We start from the raw sequence: 12,906 nt of genomic DNA on the forward strand, positions 1-12,906 counted from the left end.
AAGTGACTCACTGTATCTGCAGACTCCCACTCACATTTTCGACAATTAACTCACAAAGTGACACTACCACTAATCTACCCGCCCACCTCTGTGTCGCTGGCTCCCTGCAGCTCCCTGGCGTCGCCGTGTTGGTCCAGGGGCTGGCTGCTTTCGTCCGAGGTGCCCCCCGCGGCCGGGCCACCTTCCATCTCTCTCCTGCGGGCCTTCCTCCGCCGAGTCTCCGCTCCCAACAGCGAGGGCGGGGTGGACAGGTTAGGGGAGCAGAGCAGGTTCTCCCTGGGGCTCAGGTTATGTTTCTGCACTGGGCAGTTTTGGTTGCCCTTGTGACAAGCGCAGTCAACTTTATAGTTGCTGTCAGTTTGTTATGAGAGAGGAGAAAAACACAGAATTTACATTGTGACAAAATGGCAAAACATATATCAATTTAAACTTTAAAGCATTATGAAATCCTGACATAGAAGTGAAACCCAGTGTTAACGGAGGGGGATATGGGATGCATTACTAACCAGCTGTTGAACTCATAGTCAAATCCAATGGAGACTTCGACATCCTTTGTGATTTGACAGACAGCATAGATACACAAGTGGATCATGCCCTCTGAGATCATATGTCGCACCTAGGGAAAGGTGCAGGTAATTGAAATCTATTTAAATTATACCCTCCAATAAAGCAAAGGATAAAGGAAAAAATAAATGCATGGTGCAAGTTTAAGGGCTTACTGCCCAATTTGGTTAGAAATGAAATAACTGACCTCAGCATTGGGTGTGCAGGACCTCCTGATGAAGCGGGCATCATTCCCAAAGGTTCGTGCATCCACGCACATCTCCACCTCATTGAATTTGGAGTAAAACAGCACAAAAGGGTAGGGCCTGTGAAAAACACAATCAAAACCATGTCAAAATTGGAAACGGGACAAAATCTAAAAGTAACACAAAACAGGTGCTGGTTAAAAGTTAAATTACAATCCTTGTCATTCTGGACATTTGTCCTTTGAAAAATGGAAATGTGAGCCGTCAAGCCCAGACAGCCAGATTATTGCATCTCCTTACTTTTTGAAGAAGTGCCCGTTGACCTCAAACTGTTGTTTGAGCATGACCTTGCCACGGTATTCGATGATGAGGGTGTCAGGCTCTAGGCTCTTGGCTGCTCGCAGGATTTTTCTGTGTTTCTGAACTCGCGTTACCCGTCCCAGCTGGAGCTGGAACGAACACAACCCATTATTTACCTTGAATAAAGGGAGGCTCAGGAAGTAGCCGCCATGTTACATTGATGCATGAACTGCACCTTCACTCCAATCCTGCCAACAATATCACCAGCAACTCAAAATAAAGAGGAGAACCTTTGCTTATACAAGCGGTAACTGTGTGAGTAATGGAACTGAGAAACATGTACGCTATCTAGCAGGGCTGTTTATAAAACAAAAATCAAAAATTGTGGTTTTATGGATCACAATAAGGTGATTGTGAAACTTGGCAAATGATTCAAACATCTTATTTGGTCAGCTGCTGCACCTTGCCCTCATCTTCCGGACCATTACACAAGGGTTAATTATCCAGGACATTGTACCTCCCATCTCCACATCCACCAAGCTCACAGAGGCACAGTAAAATCATAGAGGCCAATACATACAGCCCAATGCATAACAAAAACATGATCATTATAGCTATAATAATGCAGTGCTATTTGCCCTCATACAACCCTGTCCGGTTCTCTTTGTCTGTCAGACTGACCTGCATCTGGGAGCCTAGCACTGTGTTGTTACAGGCCAGCTCTGTGTGGTTGATGTTGCCTGTGGTGTCTGCAGAGGCCTGCCCAGCAGTGGCGGAGGCCAGCGGAGACGTGGAGTCGCCTTCCCCGTCCGTCTTGGTGTTAGTGACCGTGGTGGCGCTGGTAGAGCGGTGCGTCTTCAGCAGCGTCTGAACGTCAGCGCTGTACTGGTTGACCAGCGCCTCCTCATACTGGTCCGTCCACTGGCGGATCTTGGTCTCCCAGCCCTCAGCCGAGTTTTCGTCCAGCACGTTGGCCTCCGTCGTAGAGTTCTGTGGGGCGAGAGGGTTGCAACACAGGCTTGTAAGAGGTCAGCATAAACATTTAGTCAAGTCCCAAAGTTAGTCTAAGAACAAGCAGCTTTGGCAAACTGGTGAAAACAATGTGGCTTTAATGATGACTAAGGGGCAGAAGTGAAATTGGTTTCATGCAAAGTTAAAAATAGAAAAATACAAGTCTCTTACTTTCATCCTCATCGACTTTCTAGAACCCTCTCTGAAAGCCTGAAAGAGAGAAATGGACTTAAGTCATGTATATAAATGACAACGTCACCTCTCTGTTGTTACATTTGAGGAAGTTCATGCCACTTCTGTTTGTGGATGACAGAGAAATGTCAATGTTCATAAGACCAAGGTCTGTGGCATGTCAACACAGCAAAATCCAAACTGTTAATTTAAATCCTTAACCTTGTATCATGCTCAACCCCACCCTCTCCTTCTTGCCCCAACCAGATCACCAATATATTTCTTTCACTTCCGAAACATTGCCTGCCCCTGACCAAAACTATCATTTACTGCTGCAGAAACACTCATTCATGTTTTTATTACATCCAGGCTTGATTACTACAACAGCCTCCTTTAGGGTACTACCACTAGTCCTCAGAGTCATCAATAAACTACAGTATGTAAAAAAACTTCACTGCCCACCTACTAACCAGTACCCGATCCATCCAATCTAGCTCCCCCCTACCTCTCCAACCTCCTCCACATCATGTCCCCTCCCACTCCCTCAGGTCCGGTGACGCCAAACTCCTCGAAATCCTCAGGACCAAGCGCTGAACCTGGGTTGACAAGGTTTTCTCAGTTGCCAGGCCCTCTCTGTGTAACGCACTTCAAAGCAGCACCCGTCCTCTATTCTTTTAAAACAGTCTTCAAAACCCACTTTTTTTTAGACGTGCCTTACCCAGTTAATCCATTCTTTTCTTTTTACTTTTTTTGTAGCCTCCATTTCTTTTATTCTTTTGATTTAATATAAACATATTTGTTTCATTGCATTGATGTTGAATACTACGCATCTCTGTGCCTATGACACGGAATAACCGGGAAGAACACAGGAAACTGACAATCAATGCGCCCAGGGGACGCATCGTATTTTTACCGTTAACGCTGCATTGTAAACAACAAATCCATGTTGAAATCAAAAACCAGCGCCAAATGTTTACAATGAATGTTAGAAAGCCCACTTAATTGTGTAATAATGATAATATGTTTTTGTCTGCATCCTAAATTTGTTTGATTAATTCTGAAAAGTTTCCCCTTTCATCTAGTTGACATCATCAGATGCTATTGTTTGAGACACATATACAGGTATTTGGAGGGGCGTGTCTTGAGTCTTGAAAGGTCACCCGTGGGTCCTGGGACTCATTGAAAAGGGTTCAATATTGCTGTTTGATTACCAAGAAACACGCTAGATAAGATGTATTATTACTATTATTATAACGAATAGTGTAGAAATGTACTCTTTACACTTTCAGAGTTGAAACTCTCCAGATTCTGCCTTGCGCTTTTCTTTTGCATTGTGAAGCATCCCATGTGTAAGGTGTTTATTTACGCACTAGACGTAATGAACTATAGCTTTTATTTGCCTGTAGTCAATCACACACCTTGACTTTCTTGCTCTTGGGAGTTCCGCGGGTCTTCTCCGTGCTCTTCTTCCTCTTCTTGGACTTGTTCCTTTTCACACGTTTGACCGTGAGCGTGATGCTGGTAGGCGTGTGCTGCGTAGCCGTGTACGACACTGTGGAGGGGGACACCTCCTCGTCGCCACTCTCTGTCGCACTGCTCTCCCCGACTAAAGACATAGATTGAAAGAGAGAGCATATCAACGATAGCAGTTTGTACATACAAGCAGCTTGCCCGGCATTGCTGTTCAGGTTTCGGTACCTGCCATTGGCCGGGTTATTGGGTTATTGTGTGGGTGAAATAGACTCTCCATCTCCCTCTCTAGCTCTCTCTCTCCCACCCTCTCCCTGTTTTGTGCATCTCCAACAACGCATATGTCTACACTACAGTATATAATGTGGTCTGTGGCAAAGCTGCAGTAAAAAAAAAAACTATACCTACTATACTAAACAGTGCACTTATGTATACTGTTTTTTAAATGTTTTTATATTATATATATTCTTGTATTTTCGAACAACAATTGTTTAATTGTACATATTTACTCTCCATAAAGTAAAAATGGCATAGGAGTTGTATTTTATTGATATGTATTGTATGCAATGTATTTATGTGTATCTAAAATAATAAAACCCAATAAAAGAAAGCTGTACCTGAGACATTCTCTGGTTTCCGGCGTTGGCCCTCTGCACCTTTCCTCCTGTCTAGTCCCCTACCATGCAAAATAAGAACAAAAAAAATAACTTGAAGCAGGTTTATCAACAGACCATGGGAAAATGTTCAGCAAACCATTAATGAATTCACCATGGTAACCACTTTATCCCATGAAGACCTGAAGCCGATTCTACAAATGCCTTCTAAATCCTAACCTATGTTTTCTGAAAAACGTACAATTTTGATTCAATTTATTATTTTTAAATAATTTTGCTATATATCATTGTCGGGTGGAAACCTTGTATGTCTAAAACCTTTCCTTTTTCATAATTATTTTAAAAACGACTTAAAATAGTGACAATAGCCGATCTACAAGCGCACAACGCCTCGTGTGCTTGTAGATGTGCTATTTTCACGACTTTTGTGCGACACTCGCTGTATGATGTATGAAGTAGGGCTTTAAGTTACAAAAAAAAACATAAAAATGTGAAACTTGGAGATCCAAGGTTTCTGCCCGACAGTGACGATATATAGTAACAACTAAAATGACACAGATGCTTTCCCGGATTGAAAGACATAACGTATAGGCTTTCCAAGTTTAAATGGGTTAAAGAGCCACGGAGGTAGAGGCTGACCTGCAACTGTCGCACTTGATGAGCAGGCCGTCCTGCGTCAGGCTGCAGTGACACCAGCCAGCACCGGTGCCGTCGTCCTCGGAGGAGCTGTCGCTGTCCGCCGAGTTGTCCTCATTGTCGTGGCGGTAGCGGGGGTCGCGTGCCACACCATTGAGCTCCATGCGGGGGATGATGGTTTGGGAGAGCGGGGAGGCGGGCGGGGTGGGGGGAGGGGGCGCGCCATAGTTGTGATCCTGACAACACACAACGGAAGACTGTTGCATCTTCAAACAACGGGTGTTCAGGCAAAAAAAAAGGGAAAACGAAAAATGGAGACGAATGAAAATGAGGGCAAAGGAAGGCATACGAAACAGTACAGCTGTGTTAATAAAGGGCAGTTTTACGTGTCTTGATCACAGAGGATCATCACCTGCATGTGCCGTCGTGTCATTCATGAGACACCAGTCAACACTACCTCTTATATCTGGTTGGCAATAAGACCACCATATTTTATTTTAAGAGGACATTGGCTACGCTCTCTTTCAATTTCACATTTCTATGCAGTTCTAGCTGCTTCTACATCTGAAAGTATGTTTGTATGTATGTATGAATACGGCATAGCCAGCCAGCACAACACAAATACAGTGCTGTAAAAAGACATCGTCTTTATCTCAATCATATTGAATAATCTAACTACTTTTTCACAGTAACAAAATGTTGCTGTGAAAAACAAAATCACTTTAATCATTTATGCAATTGAAGCCATGATAAATGCAATCACTGAGTCCATAAAGAAAGTTGCATAGTACCTGAACCTTTCTCATCCTATCAAGTGGCTATAATTAGAATCAGGTGCACCAAAGCAGGTGCAAATAATTAGAACAATATTGATTCTAGACCAATGGCACGTCTATGTAGGACAGGCTGTTACACCACCTTCAGTCCAAGCGCTAAAATGGTCTCCAAGAACTACAGATGTACAGAGTAACATCAAGGGATCTAACAGCATCTGCTGTCCCAGGGCCCTGCCTGCTTGTCATCAGTCTACCATGAATTTCACACTGTAGCCTACCAGAGGGAGCTTGACGAGCATGTAAGGCTATTTAAAGAAATGGACTGACTTACAACGAGCCAATGATTCGAAAGTTCGAAACAGTTCAATGATGGTTCCGAGAGAACCAAGTGGGGGTTATAATGACAGAGGCAAAGCCAACATCTTGATCCTCTAAAAACATTGAGACTCTACGGCCTGACTTGACCTGATTACAGCATGCCAGAAACAGAAAGCCCTCAGACAGAACACAGCTGAAGTTGTGCAAAGAGGAGTGGGTAGAAATTCCTCCCAGTTGACATCAGAGACTCTTAGAAATGGAGTCTACATGAGTTATTTCTGCCAAAGGTGAGGAAGTTAGAGGTGTATTCAGTGCTCTAAACAAGGACATTTCCGATTATTTTTGTTAGAATAGTTTACATTCCAGTGATATTTGTGCATTAGTCAACCTTAATCCGTCAATATCCACATCATGCACAAGCAGTTGCATTTGAAGGTTCAAAGAGACGTGTAAACTCACAGCATATGGTAGTCCCCGATACCCATGACTCTGGGCGCTCCCACAGCTGTGGTTGTTGTAGTTTTTCTCATTCACGGCAGGACTAGCTTCCACTGACTCAGGGCTGGGAGAGAGAAAAGAAAGTTGATGAACCAAACACAAATCTGTGGTTGGTGGTCAACGAATAAGATGCTCAATAACTTCAACTACAATGTAAACAACTTAAAGAAAAAACGAATTCACAACACAGACAACACCTGCAGTTGGCCACTAGATAGCAGCACAACTCAAAACATCTTGTCCAGAGGGAGCCTGGGAGAAACACAATTCAGGAAATGGAATGTGGGCCGCCATTATGTTATGCAACTGCCATTGCCCTTTAGCTGAGGTCTGGTCAGAGAGCACAACCTTGCCTTCAGTTAACAGACTCCAGCCCTCTCTAGTGCTGAAGTAAGCTCAAATGTCAGAACAATCCAAACAAGAAATTGTTACATGTGAGATCTGAGATTTTCTTCATGTCGGGCAATGCCCATTTTCACATCAATTTAGATTCCTCTGACTGCAGCTAGGGTCTGGGAGAAAATAACTGGAGCCACAAATGAGTAGGGGGCTGGACGAGAGGAGTATGGGGAGGGGGTTGGAGAAGAGGGAAACTTATACCAGCTAGCTGCATTCCACGAGACCTCAAATCACGTCACCAAGCTCACCTCCATGGTGGCAGCGCCTGGTCCTACTTAGACTGTCTGGGGCCATTTCCTTAGACACTGCTCAGCCCAACAAGGCCCTGATGTAGAGACCCGATAAGGTCTCCCTTCATTACATAGGGGTCAACGCCCTAATGTAGAGGGGTTCTGTATTCCAGACAGCTTTTTTATTTTGTATACTAACCCTGCCTGCCAGTTTAAATCCTTGATCCTGAATATACTTGAATGGCGTAAAACTAAAAAGGACAAAAATCGACGCTGAACTCGGTGAAAACGTGTCCCTTGAAGCAGATGCAACCAAAATGACGGCCAAAATCCAAATAATGGAGATATGTGGAGATATATAATGGAAAATGAGGAGTGATAATGAGTCAGGGTCAGTACATCAAGGGAAAAATAGCAGTAGAATGTTCAACATACACACACACAACCCCTAAAAGCGAGATTTCATGACAACTGTGCCCCACCCCACTCCTTCACACAGGTAGGATATACTCACTCTGATCCAGCAGCCATATCTGAGTAAGACGTTTCAGGTGTGGTGACTCCCAGCGCGATTACTATGCTCATGACGTCCAGCACAGCGACGCGAGGGAGTGGGGGGAAGAGGGGAAGGGAGAGGGGAAGGGGAGAGGGGAGGGAAGGGATGGGGGGGTGGGGGCTGGGGGTCACGGAGTCCCAACCGCAGCGACAGACCACTCCAGGGGTGGGGCGCCGCTGAGCCGCAGCCCACGGCTCACGGACATGGGGAGACCTGGAAGGACAGGATGGGAGACTATTAGCTTTACACACACAGGCAATGGGTATTAGGCAAAATATCACAGCAACAAGCTGCATGAGTCATCATGTTGTGTGGCATGGCAAACAATGTGCTTTCACTGCTCCTTTCCATGCATTTTAGATTCATTTTATGAGGTGCCAGAGTTTGTTAGAGGCCATAGTATACCGATGGCGATGGGTTAACAAAACAGCAGCAACAGGTCTAATATTTAAGGTACAATGTGCTGCGAGATCAATAACTAGTATGTCAACCAACCATGGCTATCACCAAAACAGGTACAGTAGGTGCAAACGATCAATAAATAATACAGATTCATAATATAACATTAAAAGATGTAGTATTCAGACTTCAGAGTCTTGTAGCTTAGTCAAAGGTCAAAAGGAGAAAACAGCTCAATTATTTTTACGCCTCGCTACTCTGAAACCAAGATCTAGACTGGTTGGAGCATAGAAACACCAAATTGCCATTAGTGAGCTGGATTCAGCCCCATTACACCAATGACTGTTTGTTTCAGTTGAAGAATAGCTGACAGGGAAACAGTCAATACAATCTCAATGACCATGATGTACATGGGCAAACATCCTAATATCCTTAGTGAACATCCAAATTTGCTGAGTCACGTTGACAAAGAGGCTTTTCTATATGGAGTATCGGGGAGCTTTTTAGCTCCCCTTTCCAATAATAATAACTTGATATAAGACAAAGAGCGATAGGAGCATCTCTTATCCATAGAGGTTTCTGGTAACAATGGAAAACTATTCAGAGGCAAGAAAAACAACCCACCCCCCCTGCTAATACTGGGCCTGTATCGTAGGTGATGCAGTACCATAAAAAAACAGCGGGGGTAGCTTTTTCTCCCAGACAGCCCGGAGGGGTGAGTCATCCAGCATGAGGCTGGGCTCTTGTCATGTGATCGTGCACTGCTGGAACACTGACCCACACTCCTCTCTCCAATCTCTCTCTGTCGCCGTCCTTCGCTCACTCACTCACTCACTCATCCGCTAGGCAGACGCACAGCTAGCAAGCTCCAACTCCAGCTGCAAAAAGAAGGAACAGGGCTTTCCATGCTCCCTTCACACGCTCAGTGAGGAAGAGGCTTGGAGCGAACTGAGGTCATCCTCCGGCCAAACGCATACAAACACGGTCCCACACACAAATGCTACCCGGTTCACATTCACTACAACACAGGGCCAAAAGTCTGCGGTTACCTTACACAACAAAAAATTGAGAGTACAATACTGAGAAAAAGGAGAGCCCTCCCCCACCCCTCGAAAACAAAAAAAAACAGCCTGCCCAAAAGCCGCGAGACATAGACGATTACAATGGTTTATGATGAGGAGAAACTATCCACAGCAGTGGCGTCAAGATGCATGACATTTCTGTTGTAGTACCCCTAGCTACGAGCTGGCTGCCAATCTCACTCTCCACTGCCAAGGCAACCATAGCAGGGCTGGAGACTTCCAATAACGTCAAGGTCAGTTCACCATGCACCATGCTCACTGTGACTCACACACATAATGGCAGCCTGGTTCTATTAGCCAGACAGATTGGGGTAAGCAAAAATACATTACACATGCTTTATTAAGTTAATCTAAGGGAGTGCCTCAAGTTGGATACTGAGGAAAAAGGTGAGATGTGCTGCTGCCTGCTTCACACAACGCTGACAAAACACGCACATAGAAAGTGTGGAACAAGTCAAATACCAGGATCTGACTAAACTATTTTGATGCAAGTACCACTTTATGCCTAGCCTGCATGGGCAGTACATCAAATCTCCAATGTACTGTATATGATTAGGCTAATTCAGAAGATGCTGTGAAGGTTCCTATTTTCCTTTAGCCTTATATCCAACTGTATCACAATGTGGCTATAATTCACCAAAACAATCTCCTTTACCAATCTCCATTGGTTTTCCATTAACACGTGTTATTTTGAAATCCGATTTTGGTAAATACCCATTTATAACATGAAGCTACATTTCAGAATAGTGTATGGTCCGTATTAGGCTTGGGCGACACTTGCCATTTTCCTATCGTGATACGTGGCCATTAGAAATCGGTGATACACAATAACATTGCCAGCACTGTGGTGGTTGTTGTCACATACACAATTTATTTACCTCCTCTTTATTTATTAGGTTAAGGAATTACGGTAATCCGGAAGGCATCACCTGTTGTTTTGGTTTTGAGACGGAGTTGGACCTCTTGCTTGCAAAGATGGAAAGCTTTATGAGACTTGTTAATTTGTTATTCGAGAGTTTAATAAAGGTTCATTATTGGACTAAAGAAGCTTAAGACGTCATATCCATAACATTAACTATGGAGTGTAGAGTAACGTTTGGGGGGCATGCATATTATGGATAATATCGCCAGCTTCCTCATAGGTCATAGCAGTGACGGCCATTTTGTAGTGCCACAATTCGAAAGCCCATTCATTTTCCCCATAGAGATTTCCGAAAATATTGATATTAATTATTATGGCTGGAACCAAGCCAGGCTCCTGGTGAATCATGACCATAACACATTTGATTCTGGGAGAAAAAAAAAACTTTGAATTATATGATACTATATTTAACCCACTTAGACCTGAGGCCGATTCTAAAAACGCCTAAAAACGTTTTTCAGAAAAAAACGTTTTCTGAAAAGATTTTTTTTTTTTTTTACAAAAAATGTATGTTGCTATATATTGTACATAGCAACAAGAACCCCAAAAGGGCTTCCCGTCTAAGCCATCTTGAAAGGTATAATTACAAATAGGGGTTTCCACCCTAAATGGGTTAATAAATACCCTTTGTTTTGCGGTTTTCAAATGTTTTTCTTCACAGAATCAAATGGTTTATGGTCATGAATCACCACGAGACTGGATGGCTTGGTGAACTTCCAGGCTGAAAATAATTGATATAAATATTTTCGAAATCTCAAATGGGAGAAATGAATGGGCTTTCGATTTGTGGAACCACAAAATGGCCACCACTGCACTATTGCTTGTGTTCTTCATATCTTAATAAATGGCCCTCATATCGGCATAACAAAACACCAGTCGCAGTAGGACATTTTCCCTTCCATCTGTGCGTGTTATTAAATCACCAATCTGAACAAGCCTAGTCCATAAATATCGTTATAACACCTCCCTATTCTAATTGTGCCTCAGCACTAACTTCCGCATAGACATCCAGTTTGTTAACTAGGGAAAAGAGACAAAGAGACTGGTTATGCAACATGCTTGGAGCTGGAGGGTCAATATAAACAGTTAACACAGTTGGTGACAGTGACACATAACCCAAGATAGCATCAAAGTGCAATGTGTCCAACCATAGCCGGTTCTTATGAAAAGTCACTTGGCTGGTTATTAGCTGTGTGGGTGATCCATGCCTCACCAAAATAGAGCTACCGAGTTCCCTACTCTGGCCCACAAAGGGAGTTCACTATTTGGGCCTCTTCCAAGACAGACAGACGGTGTACCAAGGAGGTAAATTCCGAAGAAGGAAAGCCTTTCTTTACCTCCCTAGCTCCCTCCCTTCCTTGCTTGCTCTTCTGACCATGAATACGGGGCTCATATTACCAGCAGGCTCAACAAAGTCTTTTCACTTCCACTAGAGAGGCCATTTTGGAGAGCAGCCTGAGGACACACATACAAAACAGCACAGCAGATTCTCTCTCATACTTGCTCCCTCTGCCAACTATCTCTCTCTCTCACTTCCTTCAACAACACTCTCTTCAGATGCTGGTGCTGCTCAACACCCCTTGTACCGCCCTGTGATTAAATTATTTTTCCTTTTAATATTTAAATGAGTCCCCAGGGTGATATAGCGTATGCGTGTCGTCATCACGAGAGGGACCGACAATCAATTCCAACACACAAGCAAATGCACAGCCACTCACGAACACTGAGAGTGAGAGAGAGCGAGAGAGAACGCCACGCCTCACCTTAACCTTGCTTGGCAGACAAAAATAAAGTACTGATATAGAATAAAAATAGGCAGGCAGTAGGCATAGATAAGCGGATGCGCGCACACACACACACACACACACACACACACACACACACGTATTTTAGCTAACCACTCTATGCAGGCAAATGGAGTTGAAAGAATGACTGAAACTGGAGAACATAAGCGTATAGGCCTACTCATTCAATATAGGTGTAGAGGACAGGTTTTTTTTTCCACTGGGAAACCCCCGAAGTAACAGAGAGGGAACAGGGAAATAGCCTAAGGCAGCATGTCATTCACCAACTACTACTGCTGCTGGCTCAATGACCTTGCTGTGCTACTAGCCAATAAGACAGAAGGTTAGAAGCAGATAATGCCTTCCCCTGAGAGACACACAGAAGACGACCAAGCAGTGTACACACACACAAACACACACACACAATTCAACTGAGTTTTTCTCCCTCACATCTGAACAGCCTTTTTATACGCACAATGAAACGTTAGTGGGTCTATGGTACAAGTGGGTTTTTCACATTTTCGTTCATTAAGAATGTTGTAACAAGGTGCGAAATATGTTTTGTGCATACAGTAACATTTTAGTTACCATTTCAAATCTATTTTTGGCAAACCACCGTCTTCTGGGGGTAAGATCACTGATAAAGTCAAACCAAAAGGTAAAGAATTTGAACAATGCACACACAGCATCTATAAGCAGGACTCGAGTTGTACTGTACAACTCTTCACGTCTACGAAGACCCCCCTCCACAATAATCCACACACACACACACACACACACACAGGATGAGGTAGGATATGAAAATATCTGCCTCGCCTGGTCTCCGTGAATGTTGAGTTGCACTCACTGAGATACAAGGGGGAGGAAATTGAAAATGAAGCACAGACAAATCAATATGCCCTGGCTTCAATACAAATGTGGACGGCCGCAGATCTTATTCACACTCAACTCAGAAACACATTCACAATTTCACAATCACAAGGGTGCTACT

The 12,906-nt window shown here is 43.7% G+C and overlaps 1 protein-coding gene across 10 annotated transcripts in view; it reads right to left on the reverse strand.

The window, feature by feature from the left end:
• The window catches only part of setd5 (SET domain containing 5), a 34,899-nt gene that overhangs the window by 14,555 nt on the left and 7,438 nt on the right, over window positions 1-12,906 (reverse strand). For 4 of the 10 annotated variants that reach the window (XM_084063226.1, XM_084063224.1, XM_084063231.1 and 1 more), the window contains exons 2-12: window positions 7,687-7,941; window positions 6,505-6,607; window positions 4,955-5,217; window positions 4,319-4,377; window positions 3,650-3,837; window positions 2,232-2,270; window positions 1,731-2,039; window positions 1,050-1,198; window positions 752-869; window positions 507-616; window positions 87-351 (exon numbers count right to left, since the gene is read on the reverse strand). In XM_084063226.1, the coding sequence (XP_083919352.1) occupies window positions 87-351; window positions 507-616; window positions 752-869; window positions 1,050-1,198; window positions 1,731-2,039; window positions 2,232-2,270; window positions 3,650-3,837; window positions 4,319-4,377; window positions 4,955-5,217; window positions 6,505-6,607; window positions 7,687-7,757 (1,674 nt within the window). In that variant the 5' untranslated portion in view covers window positions 7,758-7,941. The remainder of the gene's footprint in view (window positions 1-86; window positions 352-506; window positions 617-751; window positions 870-1,049; window positions 1,199-1,730; window positions 2,040-2,231; window positions 2,271-3,649; window positions 3,838-4,318; window positions 4,378-4,954; window positions 5,218-6,504; window positions 6,608-7,686; window positions 7,942-12,906) is intronic. The other 6 variants (XM_084063223.1, XM_084063228.1, XM_084063227.1 and 3 more) reach the window with 5 other exon arrangements.

The sequence above is a fragment of the Gymnoscopelus microlampas genome (genome assembly GCF_963454915.1).
Source record: "Gymnoscopelus microlampas genome assembly, chromosome: 7".
Lineage (NCBI taxonomy): Eukaryota > Metazoa > Chordata > Actinopteri > Myctophiformes > Myctophidae > Gymnoscopelus > Gymnoscopelus microlampas.